General features: G+C 47.8%; 1 protein-coding gene across 6 annotated transcripts in view; it reads left to right on the forward strand.

Annotated features, from left to right (window-relative positions):
- The window catches only part of Dap160 (dynamin associated protein 160), an 87,620-nt gene extending 71,388 nt beyond the window's left edge, over positions 1-16,232 (forward strand). For all 6 annotated transcript variants that reach the window (XM_065441134.1, XM_065441133.2, XM_065441136.2 and 3 more), the window contains 2 exons: positions 961-1,134; positions 8,602-16,232. In XM_065441134.1, coding sequence (XP_065297206.1) covers positions 961-1,134; positions 8,602-8,750 — 323 coding nt within the window. In that variant the 3' untranslated portion in view covers positions 8,751-16,232. The remainder of the gene's footprint in view (positions 1-960; positions 1,135-8,601) is intronic.
- The last annotated feature ends 731 nt before the right edge of the window (positions 16,233-16,963 follow it).

Consider the following 16,963-nt stretch of genomic DNA (forward strand, 5'->3'; position numbering starts at 1 on the left):
TTATTTATCAGTGGCGTAACGCTGACGTGCCAGCGCTGCGGCTCGCGTGTGAAATTCGAGAAGGAAAATTTGTCCTTCACTTCAAATGAACGAACATTTGATACACGTATAAACAGCTGACGCATTTGATCCGCGCGATTCGATTCGACGACCGACGACTACGCTATCGTTGTGGTTCGAGTGTTGCTTGTCTTCCGTGGCACAAGTTCACTTCAATAAATAGTTACATTTCTTTTTATTTTTTACATTTCGATATATAATAGCGCGCGAGAACCACGACGGATAGGAAGAACGACAGACGCCACCAGCGGTGATTCGCAAATGAATCACTTATTTAAAAAAATTAAATTATGCGGTTTTACGTGCGAAAACAACTTTCTGATTATGAGGCACGCCGTAGTGGGGGACTCCGGAAATTTGGACCACTTGGGGTTCTTTAACGTGCTCCCAAATCTAAGTACACGGGTGTTTTCGCATTTCGCCCCCATCGAAATGCGGCCGCCGTGGCCGGGACAAATGATTTATTGATGCCTTCGCATATATAAACAAGCACAAATTACCATTTTATGGTACATTTTTAACTCACACGTTTGGCAATGTTTGGTTCCTCACCGTCACTACATCGTGACAATACTTCGCGATCGTAAACTGATCTAGCGCTGCTATTTTAGTGCACCTAACTTAATATGCTACCTGCGTATAGTATCCACTTGGGCACGCATTGTTAAGGTCGACGGTTGAGCGAGCTATTGCGAATTCACTGCCGCGAATTACACCGACAGACACACGGGAAAGAACAAAATCAAACGAACTTGAGTTTTGTTTATTGCTTTTCTTTACGCGTGTCCCCGTCTGTCACATAGTTCGTTGACACTTTCGGGAGGCACAGATCGACTCGATCGGCATGCTCTATTTATTTTTATTTCTCCTTCGGCGTCTCGGTCGTCCCGTGCGGTGCAGGCCAGTGCGACCCGTACTGCGAGGTGAGCATGGCCTGCCAGGAGCACAAGACGCACGTCGAGACGGCCACGAGCAGCCCGCAGTGGAACAGCTCCATGCAGTTCCTCGTCAGGGACCTGCGGAGGGACGTGCTCTGCCTGACCGTCTTCAACCGGGAGCTGTTCTCGCCCAACGGTGAGCGCGCGCGCTTATATATACGTGCCGCATCATCTGGGCCATATAGGGTTTCCTACTATAGTTTCTAGGGGGAAGTTGTTCAGCCTCCACAGGAACAGCGGTTAGTGCATGGATTTGTCTGCTCTTGGTTTTTGAAAGAGAGGCTTTGACAAGCGGCCGTGACAGTGATGTCGCGTACCACGCAAGAGTGACGGACTATAACTGACGATGTGTTTGCTGTGCTACGTGCTCTCTCCGTCTCCTCCTCATCTTTCATCCCCCCATCTCGCTCCCATGTGTAGGGTAGCAAACCGGTTGAGCTAAACTGGTTAACCTCCCTGCCTTTCCTTCTCCACTTTTTCCTTCGTTTCCTTTCCTTGTCTGGTCTTCGTGCTTGTTGCTTCAGACGTTCTTGTGGATTTATTCACTACACTTTACCTGCCCTTTCGGTGTTAATTTCAAAGCAATCCTATATTTTTTAAACGCAGAAAGCGTTTAGATGGATGAATGGATCGATGGATGGATGGACGTTGCGAGCGTCCCTTTTGAAAGGGAGCGGCGGATTGCTCTAACAAGCTCTTGTGCTTATTTTGCCTGATGTCCTAGCTATATATATATTTTTTTTATTTCACGCAGAAACTCCTTTGGGAGTTGTCCAAGTATGCGTAAGCATTGTGTCACTTGCTTATCTCTACGCAGCCCTTCGCCATTATCGCTGTTATGAAACCTGATCCTACCAGTGTAAACCCTTAACCTTTATCGGTCGTTATCAACCTTATTGGACTAGATCCGACCCTTATCGGTTATAATCCTTATCGGACTAGTTTCGAGCTTTATCAACCTTATCGCAATCGATATGGTTATGAACCATTTTCTGCCCTCGTCAGCCTTATCGGACGTGATCCGACCCTTATCAACACTTATCGGTGATTATGAAACTTATCAGAATTGCTCCGACCATTCTAAGCCCTTATCGCTATTTAGCACTTTATCCTACCGTGTCGAACCAATATCAGCTGTGATAAGACCCATATAACTCATCATCACTCCTTATCAAATCATTGACTAATCAAATCGTCGACTACTTATCTGTATGTGTTGCGCTGCCCTCAGTGAACGGTGGCATTTCGGTCGGTGAAGGAGCACTCGTGAAGGAACGCATCCGGGATGTGCTGTGCTTGGCATTAAATTTTCGCAAAAACGGAATGTTCCTGATGTCTACAATGCTTCAAGTCGGTTGTACACCTGGTCCTAGAGAGGACTTTTATTCCACCTTCACCAAATCTTTCAACAAAGCCTTCATAGAAACTGTTCGCCTTTGAAATTTTTGTACCGCAGGCCCAGCGCATTGATATGGTTCAAATATATGTACCTTCTGCAAGCGTGAGTGTTGATCCCATCATGACGATTCTGTACACCACGCAAAATGCGGCGCACGGCAGTTACGCCGTATGCGCCTTTTTTCTCTCTCATTTTTTTAAAGCCAGGCAATAAATAGAAAACTGGGTGTTTAGCCCAGGGGGTAAGCCACTCGGCTTCTGAGCGTGGTGTCGTAGGTTCGAAACTCACCACCGCCACCGTTTTTTTCCCTTTCGAATATATGTTGTTGTATACATTAATTTCTTTATAGCGATTCGTCTTACGCGAGTGGCGCACGGACGGTCTGGCTTCCTCGTTGTGTAGGCATAGAAATGCGTACGCATATAAATTAAAACACACACACACACACACACACACACACACACACACACACACACACACACACACACACACACACGCACACGCACACGCACGCACGCACGCACGCACACACACACACACACACACACACACACACACACGCACACACACGCACGCACGCACACGCACACGCACAGGCTTCCCAGCATCACATTTTCTGAACTTGTTGTTTGTGGTCTCCCTACTTTCCTGCCACATGTTTACTTTCCCCCTGCTTTCCCTGACCCAATGGCCTAAACTGACAACTGGGTAGATATCTTCACATACTAATAAAACATGTTCCTCGCCGTGCTATTCCCCGAACATAGCGGTCAGTGGTCGTTCCGTCCGCGTTACCAGCGGGTCAGCCTGCCGTGGACGGTGGTTAGTACGAGTGTCATAGAATGGAACAGAAGGAATCGCCGCATTATACCAGCCTTGTTATGCGTTTTTTTTTTAAATGCAGCTTATCAACGTGCTACAGTGCCCCAATATGGTGGCCCCGATGACGTCAGTGCAAACAGTCTATAGAGCTCAAGGGTGTGGGGCAGTAAGAAAACTGCACGCGAAGATGAGTCGAGCAGGTCGTACAGTGCGTCGAGCGTATAATCGTAAGTCTGTTACGTATAAGAAATCACGTGCCAAGGAAAGGGGAACGCAGTCGAAGGTGGCGTAGTTGAAGCGATGAGATTAGAGAAGGCATATGAATGGAAGTCGGCTGACACAGGACGGAAGCAAGTACAGATCGCTGCGAGTGGCTTTTATCCTGCAATGTGCGTAAGTATATAGGCTTATGAGAATGATGGTGACAAAATATTAGCGCTTAGTTTTCAGCTATATAGTGTAGGTTTATTGAAACATCTCTTCAGACTTCTGGTTAACCTCAGTGCCTTTTATTTGTCTCTGTGTTTCCAAGTGATGCAACACGAGGTAACTGAGATTCCCCTTCCTTTCTTTTATTCTTTTTTTTTCCTCGCTTTCTCGTTTTTTTTTTCTGCTGTATTTTTTATTCGTCTCTACGCCTTTTCCTAGTGTGCTCGCGCGCAGTCTCCTGGTGGCACTTCGCCCGTTTTGGCCGAGTGGTTCAGAACCCGTACCTCCGTCAATAGTGAGAAGGGGGTGGCTGTTTACATCCGAGATACCGCGGCGGCTTGGATACTATGTGTAGATGTCAGAGTTGTTCCACAGCACCAGATGTACGGCGGGAAAGTTACCTGACATACACTCACCCGTCAGGTTCCGATGCAGTCGATGATTGGTGCCTCATCTGTCGCACTGCGAGGTCCCGGTCATCGATGAGCTATGTGGCTCTCTCAGCCGGCTCTGTACTTATCGTTACGCGAAAGGTTGTGGGCGTACGCTATCAAATACCACGCGCCGCTTGAGTTACCAGGACCGAGATAGTACGGCAGAGGGAAGAGTTCGCGAAATTACTTCAGTTTCCGTTCGAGCTAAAGAAACAGAGAGACGGCGCGAAGAGACGAAATTAAGTTCCCGAAGCAAACTGTAAGTCTGCGCCGCCTATACCTTTCCACAGAATAGACACCACCATCCAGTATGCTTCTGTGGCGAATGCACTCAGAAGGAGTCTTTTTTTAGTTACCTAATTTGTTGCCGCTTTCCCAATAAGTCACTGCATTTGCGCTCGAGGGGGCAAAGACCCTGCGACACCGCCACCTGACAGGGAACTAGTCTAGGTTTTCAGAGGAAGCTTTAGCTCGGGGGCTTCTATTTAAATACTCGGGAAAGCAGAAATCGTTTCTTTCGCACCGAGTTTGATTAGTTTTGTTGCGTTCAGAAACGAAAGTAATTATCTAGTGACTGTTGGAAGCGGATTTCTTTATTTGGACAGTCGATGTTTTAGTAAAAGTTGTTGAAAATCGCAAATTTTAAGAAAAGGAAACTATCAAGTTTGCAACTCTGCAATGAAAAATTACATAATTATGTGAATGCAACTAATAGTTGCTCTAAAGCGGAGAATATCGGTGTATTGTGCTATACTCTTAAGTACACCACTAATGTGTGAGCAAGACTTGACACTGGATTTTACATAAAACATAGATTATTAACGCCGGCTTTTCTTGCTAAACTGGATTTTACAACACCTCGTGTTTCGCGCTGCGTACCCCTAGCCGCTTTAATTGCAATATCATTGTAAACATTGTCACAAATTCATGTAGTATATGAATTATTGTATAAATGTTTCCCGCTTCGGATGTTCTAACGGTTGCAGTTTACAGAACTGCGGTATATGTTCTTGATTCAGAGTTACGGATTTGTAAACTTCGTGCTTCTATTTTTTGCAACCTTACCGATTTTAGGCAATATCTGAAAAAAAAAACTATATCGAAATTCCGCTTCCAACAGTCACTAGAATGCAATAACTCGTTTGAAGCTGCTTTGAGTGTATACTAAATTAAATGTCACATCTCGGGAAACTTAATTAAGCGGAGTTTGCGTTATGAATCCTCCTTTCTTCAGCCTTGTTTTCTAAGTTGTTTTTTTTTCTTTTCTTCAAAACTCGTTGTTCATTTCTATTTCTACAGCATTTGCTCCCCGGCTACGTTGTCATTGTAATCTCTTAACGTTCTTTACTCAACCTTTACTTTATATTTTCTTTTTCTATCTGGTCTTTTAGTAATCCTTTCCCAGTGAGTAACATTTCCCAATAAACTGGAAACTCGAAGGGCGCATGAAAAAAAAAACATACGCGAGCGAAAAAGATGCGCTGGCCTGTACGCCGTAAATTCTGCCCCCCCCCCCCCACACACACACACACACACACCCTTTTTGTCGTTCATATTTTCACACCGTATAGCGAGAGGCAATTTATGTCGCTGTAGCGATCAGCCTTTTCAAAAAGCAGGCAACGTCGCCGCTCGCGTTCCGAGTACGTAATTCGCCATGCCTGCACGAGGCACTTAATAGCGCAACCGACTCGCGCTCCTTACTCGGTATTCGTGTCGCGTATACTACACGCACAAACCTCTCTATACAAATTAGACGGCGCGGTGTCCCGACGCGCGAAATCTCTCCATCTACGGACGCAGTGGCGCGCAGGAAGCGAGAGTTGACGAGAAATGGGAGCAGAAAGGACAAAGGTCGGGGTGGCATTCGTTCTTTTTTTTTCCCCTCGAGAAATAGCCTGTCACCGCACCGCGGTGGTTGATTCTGGTCGTGGAAAGCAGCGGTGGCGACATGATTCCGGCGCGGCCTTTTACTTCTCTGCGCAAAGAACAGCGACGACGGCGACTAACGGCGCGCTGGCGCTTACAAAGGAAAGGGACCGTGAGAAATGCATAGGCGGACACGGTGTTAGCAGCTCGCGACGAGTGGTGTTGCGATGCAACGAGGGCACACGTCCTCTATGAAAGGAAGCAAGGACAGCGAGGGTTGGGAGAGGGGAAGGAGGTGTTGGTAGTACGGCTGTGCTTGTGTGCACGCAAAGCGGGGAGAGAGGGAACGTAAGAGGCGTGCTTGCCTCTATTTCCACCGAGCTGCCGACCCGCGAGCGACAAAGCGCGACGCGTCGACGTTGGGTACGCCGGCGGAGTACGTTTCCGCGCGCCCGCAATGCATATGTGCCGTGCAGTGAAGCGACAAATCACTTAGGGCGTTGTCACACCGGGGCGAGCTGTTGCCTAACATTGTTGCCTAGCGTGTTTGTCGGCGGTTGCTCCGCTACAATGTGGCGGAAACAATAGTTAGGATGCGTTGATGGGTATTCCAACTTTTTTTCGTCTTCTTCCTGCCGTGGTGTGACACCGACAACGCGTTGTTTTGCGGGCTGTGTTGTAGAACGGTGCTTGTCCGGTGTGGAAAGCGCCCTTAAAAGAGTGGCCTTCTTGTCGGTATCTCTGTTTGCCGGGTTGTTTTTGCGATGTAGCTCATGATGCGAAGTATACGGCAGTGTGGATAGATGGCAGTGCTTCTGGCGTAGAGTTGGTATCGGTCGCCCATAAGTATGGAGTCTGTTGACTGCTAAACCTAACCTTATTCTGCGGATGTTCTCTGAAGGCGCTAGCTCTTCATTTCACGTTTTTCAAGGTCTCTCTTTTTCACCACCGCTATGTATGTAGTTGCGGATAGGCTCGTTGGGCGCAACACTTGTGTGGCGTATATTACTACTCTCAAGTGTGCTAACCAAGTGCTCAAATGTACTTTTTTTACGCAACTTCACCTTAACCAGTGTTATGCTCTTCATTTACTAAATGTTAATGAAAGTCTTAGATTATTTGTCGCGCTCTTAAGAAGGCTTACCTGGAGCTGTTAAACATATTTCGGGAAAAAACAAAAAAAAAACAAATGAAATTCCCATTTTTGTATCACATATTTCCTGTTCTCTTCTGTTTTCTGTTAACTTGCTTTTTTTCTGTACTTTCACCAAAATATTGTTATTTTTTTTCTGTAAATTTATAGAAAAAATCGTTAGCCTGTTCCATTAGGGGAGTAACTTTTACTCCTCTCGTGGCTGCAGATTTTATGTAGCACGAAGGGGTGAAATTCTGGGATGCGTTTGTAACAGGTCATAGGTGCACAGATAGGCACGCTACGCAGAACTTGTGAGATGTTACCAAGACCAAGATCTGGTGCCAAGACATCTGGCACTGCGCGACACACCCAAATATGAATTCTTCTAGTTTATATAGCCATCCTCTGAACGGCATCGCACGCCATGACTGCAGCGTTAGCATTATTCAAAAACTGTAGGATTGTCTCGTGCATGCGAGATCTATCTGCCTATATTTGAGTGGCTGGGGAAGCTGCACACAAACGTTAGTTGAGGATAGTATAAAGAGACGAATATATCTCATTTCGCTTACGATACTAATGACGATTGTTTCCACTTTATTGTATGGGGGCCAATCTTGGTGAAATCGAGAAAATTTCCTTCTTTGACCATAAACAGAAGAGCGTCACTTTTTTAAATAAAATATAATGTTTCTTTCGTTGACAGAAACTTTCTGTAGTGAAAATATAATTTTTTTCTTTGTGTTTTCACATTAATTTTTTTACAGTGTGGCTAGCAGTGCGGTCTGATACGTGTATAGGTTTTAGTGTATAGGGAATAGCTCTTACTGAAAGATAATGCAGCGTACGCATTGTTTCTGGCCGCGTTTAGACCAAATGCAGTCGTAGGCGGCGAGTTAGCAAGCCTAAACTGGCATTCGACAGACTAGCAGTGACATGTGGGCGTGTTCGTGTGTATGTAACGCTTGTTGCGCATGAAGGACAAGATATATGCATATTCGGACATTTCTAATTATGCAGGCCGCCAACTATAATCAAACAGTTTCTCCTTGTCGACCTTGATGTGTGCTGGTGTGTCTCAACATCACGTCATCTAATGCGCCCAATACTGATGATAAACAAGTGACCAAACGGAAGGATGCACACGTGCCAGGCAAGAACGGTGCAGTGCAAACCTTCTTTCACTCTAATCCTCTCTGGTATCCTCTTCCCTTGTCCTTTACCCATCTATACCCTTTTCCCACCACTGCTGACCGCCGTTCAGGTGTCAGCAGAGTTAGCTCATACAGTGCAGTCAGCCGTAGTTTACCCCTATCCTTTCCTACATACTGTAAGCAACCAACTACCACGTCGCGGTCCGTCGTTTTCTTTTTTTTTTCCTGGTGCATGTCCTTCAGTGTTCTCAAACCGTTTGTCAGTAGCACGCCCAGTGCATTACACGTCGAGAGAACTGCATACCAATTTCTCGCTGTACCTGACGTTTCTTCCTCCTCGCCTTTCTCCCCTGCTGTGAAGACTTCCTGGGCCGCACCGAGGTGCGCGTGTGGGACATCGTCCAGGAGACCCGGCAGACGCGGGGTCCCATCACCAAGCAGCTGCGCCTCTACGAGGTGGACCAGGGCGAAGTGGTCATCCGGCTCGACCTGCACATCTTCGAGTCGTGACGGCGTGCCTCGTGCCGCTTCCGGCGTCGCCCGCCGCCGGGCCCCTTCTTGCCGTCGCCGGGCCCTTTCTTGGCGTCGCCGGGCTATTTCTTGCCGTCGGGCCCATTGTTTTTTCGTACGTGCCGCCGCGGCTTCTGCGTGCTGGCACCCTGTCGAAGGCCGGCGTGTCGGGGCCGGATAATAGCCGATGCCGGTAATGGTGCTGCGGCGCTTCTTTTTCGCGCAATGTGGCGAACGTCTCTCTCGCCAAGGCTCGCGCGGTCACGGTGTGTCTCCCAGCGTGAGTCGAAGCGTGAGTCTGTCCAGTGGGACGATATAGCTGAAAGTAAGTTTGCCCGCCGCGGCCGCATACTGTGAACGCTTGATTTCTCTACCGGTATCTCGAGAGTCAAGGTATCATGCAGGATTGGCGCAAGGAAGTTGGACAGCGGTAGCGCTGGCTTTGTCAGGGAGGCGTTAGTCCGGTGTCCCCGGTTGCGTATATATTAGGAACCATATCCATTGCAGCCACTGCGCCGAAAATTCGCGTTTCCTTCACATTCGGGCTAAATAAGCGTCGCAGAACATGACATAAACGACGTTACGTGCCCTACAGTGCGCGGATTCGAACCACCGACTTGCCTTTTCAAAGAAGGGCTGGTATGATATAACGATTCTATTCCAAACCTAGTAATTACTTTTCGCGCTTCGTCAGTGGTATAAAAGCTGCGCTGTTCCCACGTTATGACCGCAATCGGCCGCTGGTGAACGGTGGACGATGGAGAAATAACATTGGCCGGAAGGAATATCTTCGCGTTGTACCGGCCTGGATGGGGTTCTACTGCACTACAGCAGCGAATGGCAACGCGACTGTTCGCGATGTTGATATTCGCGATTGGAAAAATACTGGGAAGTGCCCTGCCACAGAAGGGGCGCAGCAGACTGGCTGCGCTGGGTAGAATTCGTATAAACAAGCCTCCCGGTTGTACCTGATCATATTTTGTTGAAGCGGTGGTTCTCGGGGGTACGTTAATTAATTGCTTTTTGAGGCACCGGTGGATGCAAAACTTATGTTGGGACCCTCCAGTGGTGACTGTTTGTGACCACCGAGCCTTCTACAGGGTGCCTGCACTTTTCCATACGGGTGTGAAAACGAGAGCCCCCGCGTGACGTGGTCATGTTCCGGGCATTCAATCATCTATCTTAGCTATACTGCGCTAGGTTACGTAGGCCGTCGAGGCTGTATGGCGAGTCTCAAATAGCGAACTGCCCAAGGGCGCCTGTACCTGTGTCGTGTCGTCATGTGGCGCCCGAATGCAGTGCCTAGAATAGCCAGTGCAGCAGGCGACATGCTCACTCCACGAGAGCACAGTGATCATCTTCGACGTAGGACGCGCGTAGGCCGAGGTGAATAGTTTTAGTGAAACTCTTCGGCGTAGTGTTACTTCACAGTGGTGCGGACCCTCAGCCAATGTGCCGCCTGTTATCGCGTGTAGCCCATCGTGACCTTCACCTGAGTGCGCATTTGGCCCTCTGACATTACTGCATTTGACAAAGAACGTTGGTGCAATCTTGGACTATAAATGCAGTCGTTGCGTGTGCAGCTTCACAGAAAGATAGTATTGTTGATTGCAACTAAATATGAGGATTTCTGTCCGTTCTGGCGAACGGTCACGTTGGGCTACATTTCTGTAGCAGACGGTACGTGCATGTATGTACATGTAAGGGAGCTGGCACAGCTTTACCGAAAGTGAATTTCTCATCGGAAGTCTGGAACGCCGAAAATAGTTGGTCCGACGAGTAAGACGTTTTGTGCTTTGATTCTCTTTCGCGCCACTGTCAGATACTATAGTATTCTGGGCAGCTCGACCAGATGGGAAAATTAGACAAAATTGAATCTCCTTGTGGGTCCTGCTCAAAGACCAGAGAATATTTTCCGTTCGCGTCAAGCGAAGAAATGCCAACTATAAAGCCGTGCGAGCTTTCGCTCGTAGCCGCATGTAGCCGCGGCCAAGTATAACGTGACTCTAGATATCCGCCTTATATGCACAACGCATAGGCATCACTCGTGGGTACTACGCGGATGCGATTGCAGTGACTCAGCCGAGAATTGTTTAATGGAATTATCAGCGCAGCGAGCCACTACGCAACAACGCGTCTGTGTAGTTGACGAGACCATATAGAAGAGTGAACGTAGAAAAACTCAAGCTTAGAAAGTAAGCGACGTAGCGCTACAGTTGGTGAAAATTGCTGAGCGTCGCGGTTTTTCAAGGCGGGTCACTTCAAGCAGGAAGAAGCAGGAAGTATAAAAGGAAAAAAAGAAAAGACGGTCATAATACGGGATGGAAGCAAAAACCCACTCGACCGTCAGTGTGCGTTTCAAAGCTGCCTGTCCTTCCACGCAGTGCCCGCGAGCTCGCGTTGACTTTCGAACCCCGATTCTGTGCGAGCTTTCGTGGTGTATTTCGTACGCAAGAGTTTTTCGTTATAACGGACACCAATAAAAGGGCGAGGGATAACGGGATAACAGTGAGTGTATACGCTGGCCAGTGACGAACTCTTCCCTATGGGCGTAAAAGCTTTTCCCGAGTTCGGCCCCTGCGCTCTCTCGCGAGTTTACCGTACTCGAGACTCGAGTACAAGCTCACTGTAGTGCCCCGCGTGGCCGCGCTTTCGCAAGCGGGCCTACAGGGTTACCAAATCTTCTATGTTGTACCTGGTACGAACCCGTCATCTTGCCTGTGCTATGTGAGTAGAAAATCACTGCTAATTTTTAAACTTTTTTTTTATGGGAGCGAAATGGTGCACGACAGGATGACGTCACGTCATTGTTTTACCTGTCTGCCTTTATTATTATTATTTTTTGTCACGTCTTTTGTAGTGACAGCGGCGATCATTCTCTGACCGCGTAAGTTGTCCGTTTGCGTTCCGACCGGGGGCACAAATGCCGTCAGTGCCGCTCACCGACGACACAAATGCTAGTCTCAAGAGGCATTCCCATACTGCTGCAGCGGGTTTCGCGACTTTATCAGAGCTTTCCCCGAGTGTTATAGTTTTTTTTAATCATTGTGTGTGTTTGGAGCGAGAAAGTGAATGAAGCAAGATGTATGATTGCTTGTATAGGGAACTGTCGGCGCAGTTATCTGTCCTCAGTTCGATCTTCGCCGCGAGGTTCGTTGAGAGGTGTCTTCTCTCTGTCCCAACAATCAGTTCACATATGCTATTTTCTCGTGTAATGGTCGACTAGATATTTTTTCCTAATTTCCTGCGGTATAGCGGTTCTCGAGACTATGGAGCAGTAGGCAACGGACGCATGCCGGTTTACGGATGAAACGCGTCCCGGAACAGCAGCGCCTATGCAGCAGCGTCAAGTGATGCTGGGATCCCACTAGCTGGAGAAGTTCTTGTGTCTCACGTCTAATCGCTCTGCAAAAAGCAAAGATGTTAAAAAAAAATCGCCTTCTTGGTTATTCTGTCGTTGCCGACGAGTTTACGAAATGAAATGAATTGAATACAATTGCTCATAGTGGTAACATTTGCGTGCGCGCGGTTTGGTTGAACACAGCGTCACAAGACGTCGCCGTTGACGCTTACAGTATCTACTAATGCGACTCCGCTATGCGGTATCTCTCTATCAACTGCATGAAGCTAGTAGAGAAAGCGTATCCTGTTCTGAAGGACCCTCAAGAACATGGTTTTGTGTGTGTCGTTCAACCTCGTCATCGGATTTCCGTAGTTTTTCCGTGTTTACAGTGTTTTGAAGCCGTTTTTGTCCATTCCTGGAGCGGGATGTGCTAGATGTCTTCAGTGCGCGGCGTTGAATATTTGCTGAGGCCTTTATCCGGAGCAGCGAAGTCTTCATATGGAGACCCCGGCGTGTCGCAGCAGCCTGTAAGTAAGGGTTTAAACAAGCCGTCACATTATTCTACCCGAGAGTCAATTCTGTTAACTAATAATCAAGATATAGTTGAGTCCTCTCATTGTGTGCACTGTTCTAATTGGGCGTGGGTACATGGAGTTCCGCTATACATTTGCGTGCGAATGTGTGCTGCAGAAACTTCGTACCAAACATTTAGTGCCGTGCAAAAGCCGACGGATGCGGTCTGTCTTGTGCCACGAGTTTAATGCGGTAGAGGGTTTTATGTTAGCGGAACGGAGTGTCGAGAAATTCGGGATGTGTAGCTGACGGGAATTCGGCTCGCTAAACACTGTCACCAGGAGCGAGACTACGAAATTTAATTCGAGGCAAAACACGAAACGAACTAGCATTCCGCAGCGTGCGCATAGCCGCGTTTAGTGTCCCCCCGTATTGCGGTGGTCCCATGTAGCCGCTGCGACTACAACGCTGTCCGTAGAAACCGTAACACGTAACCTTTGTCGAAAGAAACGTAGCTGCTAAGAGCAGACGTGTAGCGTCATGGCTGTGCCTGTGGATCTCGAGGATGAGAACGAAAGTGACCCTCTATCTCCATGACCTTTTGGGCAGTGCGGTTGCCACAGAAAGTTGACCAGACGTCTGGGAGTTAGCTTGGCTAGTGCTTGCAGTAGCTTTATTGCTGTTGGCAAATGCTATGTGTATGGTTTTACATGAACATTTCTAATAACTCGGCGCTTCATTGCTTCAGCACCCATTGGAATCACAGGCACTACTTTGATTTTTCTTGGACTTGGCCGTGGGCTTCGTTAAAGGGACACTAAAGCGAAACAATAAATCAGTTGTCTAATGAATCATTGTTTGAGAACCCTGCAGACAGTCATTTCAAAGAGATAGTTTGATTATTAGATGAGAAAATGAAGGTCCAAGTATCAGTATTTGAATTTCGCGCCGAAACCCCAGCGCCGGTACGTCAGTGTGACGTCAGGGATTCCAAAGTATGTTTTCGCATTTGGGCCGCGTTGTCTGAATAAAGGTTCCCGAAACTTGCCATGTTTAATATTTGGTTCATTTAGAACACAATGTAGTCAATCTGTACCGCCATATGTAATTAGTAGGCCCTAGAAGATGCCATCAAAATCCAAGACGTCACAGCCACCAGGTGCGGGAACTTGAGTAGGCGTCGCCACCCGTATTTCGTTCTTGCGCTTTTTACGGCTTACCAAACGTCTTATCGTTGTAAGAGTGGTGTTTTTGGTGCTGTAGAACGGTAATTTACTGATGCAGAAGAAGTTATTTTTCACTTTAGTGTCCCTTTAAAGGGCAGCAGTCCTTTGTCAGAAGCTCAAATTGGTCACTCAGGGTGGTCTGTTCCTGGATACATTGGCTGGGGTCTGCTGTGTCATGCCTGGTTTTCCGGAGCACGGGTGGGTGACCAGCACTTTCACTATTCATATATAGGGTTTTGGAGAAGTGATAATTGTACAGGCGCCCTCATTATACGGTCCGACGAGCGATCTGATCACGCGTTGAGTGGCTCCAAAAACTTTTGAGGGAAGGCTTTATCTACATTTTGTCTTGCTTTGCAACGCCTGAAGGTTTTAGCTGTCTTGCCTCTGTGCCTGGCGATGTTCCTTCGCAGCGAGTAATACGCGCCGCGGCGTTACTGCGGCTATCGCGTTCTTGCTGCTGCTCGAGAACGAGGTCGCTGGTTCGATCCCCGGCCGCATTCCGATTGGGGCGAAACTCGTAACCGCCCATGTTCACGCGCTTAGGTAGGTGCTCGTAAATTGAACAGCCAAGCGGCAGTCATCAGTCGGATCGCCCTCCACTATACGACCTCCCCCGAAACGCAGATGTAGCGTTTACACGTAAATTATGAATTCTTACGTCGGCGGATGTTAAAGTTCAACGCCAATTTTTAACTAGGAATTTCCGTTTCGTCAAATCGCCAAACGTTTAGCTTATGTAATTTAGGATAGCAATTGCATTTGCTATGGATCAGTTGTAACGCGTCGCCTCGCGTTTTGGCGCATTGAAGAAACCAGGAAACCGGTCGGAGCCTGATCCAGCGTAAGACGCGAAAACGCTACGTGTCACCATCTTTCCCACGCCCGTTGAACTGCTACATTAGAGACTGCCGCAAGCAAAGTGTGGCAATATATCGCAACAGAAATATGAATGCAATTCTCTAATATTTTACGTGGCGATTGGACATCTCTTACATATAGCAGAAGAACAGCGCGGTTTGAGCTGTAGCGTCACGCGCACAGCCATTAGCACATGCCGATAACACGCGTTTCGTGGAGGGGACGCTTAGCGTCATGGAAGCTTTACTCTCTCTCTTTCTCTCTTTCTCTCTTTCTTTCCGCCTAATGTTGCCACCTTTTTTCCCGGAGGGCTGTTTACATGGTAAGCTCGCAAGCCTTCCCTATAGTTGAGGTCAGAGCGCGACACGGCCGTACAACGGCGTTGCGACTCGGCGCCACTAAATGCGGCGGGGATCGAATTTGACTTTAAATCAATTTTACCTTGGATGGCAAGTTGCACTTGTCACCAGTCGTCCACCTAAACGGGCGATTGGTGACTTATGTCGTCGGCACCGCGCGTAACATAGACCTCTAATTGTCATCGCAAATTCTTAGGGTTGCACGTTTATGTCGAGGACCTCCAGATTTTTTTTTCTCGTTGACGCAATTTCTTTTGAAATACGGTGATACGATCTCGATGATTTACTAAAGCTCGACGTAGTGGACGCCAGCTGTACGTAAGTGCGTCGTGGTAGCACTGGCCACTGCGTCGCGAATGTGCTTGAAATTCGCCTCCGGTGTGCGCAGCCCGAACTGTAAGGTAGTGCCGTTTAATCGCATCAGTAAGCAGCTATAGCACGCTAATATGGTCTGCCTCCATCCTCGCAAGCACACACTCACGTCCGCCTTATTCCTCAGTTGTCAGGTTACTACCGAGGAAAAAAAAAAAAAAAAAGCTGCTGGGATTGTGAAGTGATGATTGAACTCGGTGCTTCATCCGGTATTGTGCCATCATTAGCTTTCTTCTTTTTTTTTAGAGGGGGGAGGGGAGGAGATGGCGATGTGTCCGATTACCTGCCATGTGTGGTCGCGTACTGTATCTTATACCTTGAATCTTCTTTCGCGAACGTGCTGCTCAAACGGCTGTGTTCGGGGCCTTTGACGCTGTGAGCGGTTGACACTATACTGCTGTTCGTTTTCAGTTCATCCTGTATAAAGCAGTTATGGGCATACGTGATTTGTGAATTCTTTCAGTGTTGTCGTTCTTGATTGTTTTACCTTTTCTCTTGTGCGGAGCCATGTCATAACGTTTCACTGCGCATCAAAAGATGTATTTTGTGTTTGCTGTCTCATCACAGAGTATACAAACATTTATATTTTCCGTTCGTTTTGTCCCGTATGCGTTTTGTTCATTTGTATTACTTGTTTGTTCAGTACCAGTCGCGTACGTTGAAACTATGCAAGATTATTTCCAAAGTGACCTTGAATAAAGCGATTGAAGAAACAGCTGAAGATAGGTTTCGTTCACGTGAAAGACCACGTGACCTGTGGACCAAAGCTTTCCTGTACATGAAAAATAAACACGGCTTTTGTGGCGTATACGACCTGTCGTTTCTGTTATTTTTCGTGTGCAAACGCTGCTATCGCTACCTCACTCCTTCCTTATTCTTTCTTCATGCTTCTTTCTATATGGTGTCTTGCTGTCCTCCCTTTTCACCGCAGTACACACGTAAACAGTCATGTACAGTCGCGATCAACAGTTGTGGGACCGCGGTACCAGCAAAAAAATTGATATATATATATATATATTGTCACAAGCTGTCATGAACCACGCCTGCCGCGCAAACAACCAGATGAAAGAAGGAAGAGAACGACGTGAGCCAAGCTGCCGCGAGACCGCTCTTCAACAACCGCGCCTATCAACCAGATTCATCTGGTTCTGCATTAAAACACCTCGTGTGTAACATTTGGTGGAGCTGTGCGGGGTAACTCCCACGACCTACAACGGAGCCACCAGCACAAGAGCTACGCCGAAGCCGTCGCCTCGCCGGACTTTCGCCGTCGCGCTCAGTCATGGCCACAGAGCAAAATACCCTCACCAGCAGTGCCTCGGCGAGCCCAGTCCCTATCCAGCACTACCGAGAGCCACGCACGTTCTCGGCGAAGGCAGAGGAAGATGTGGATGAGTGGCTAACCCATTACGAAAGGGTAAGCCAATACAATAACTGGAACGCTGCCAGTCAGCTTAGGAACGTTGTTTTCTTCTTGACCGGCACGGCGTTGGTATGGTACGACAACCACGCGGACATGCTAACTACTTGGACACGCTT

The sequence above is a fragment of the Dermacentor albipictus genome, chromosome 5 (genome assembly GCF_038994185.2).
Source record: "Dermacentor albipictus isolate Rhodes 1998 colony chromosome 5, USDA_Dalb.pri_finalv2, whole genome shotgun sequence".
NCBI classification, from domain to species: domain Eukaryota; kingdom Metazoa; phylum Arthropoda; class Arachnida; order Ixodida; family Ixodidae; genus Dermacentor; species Dermacentor albipictus.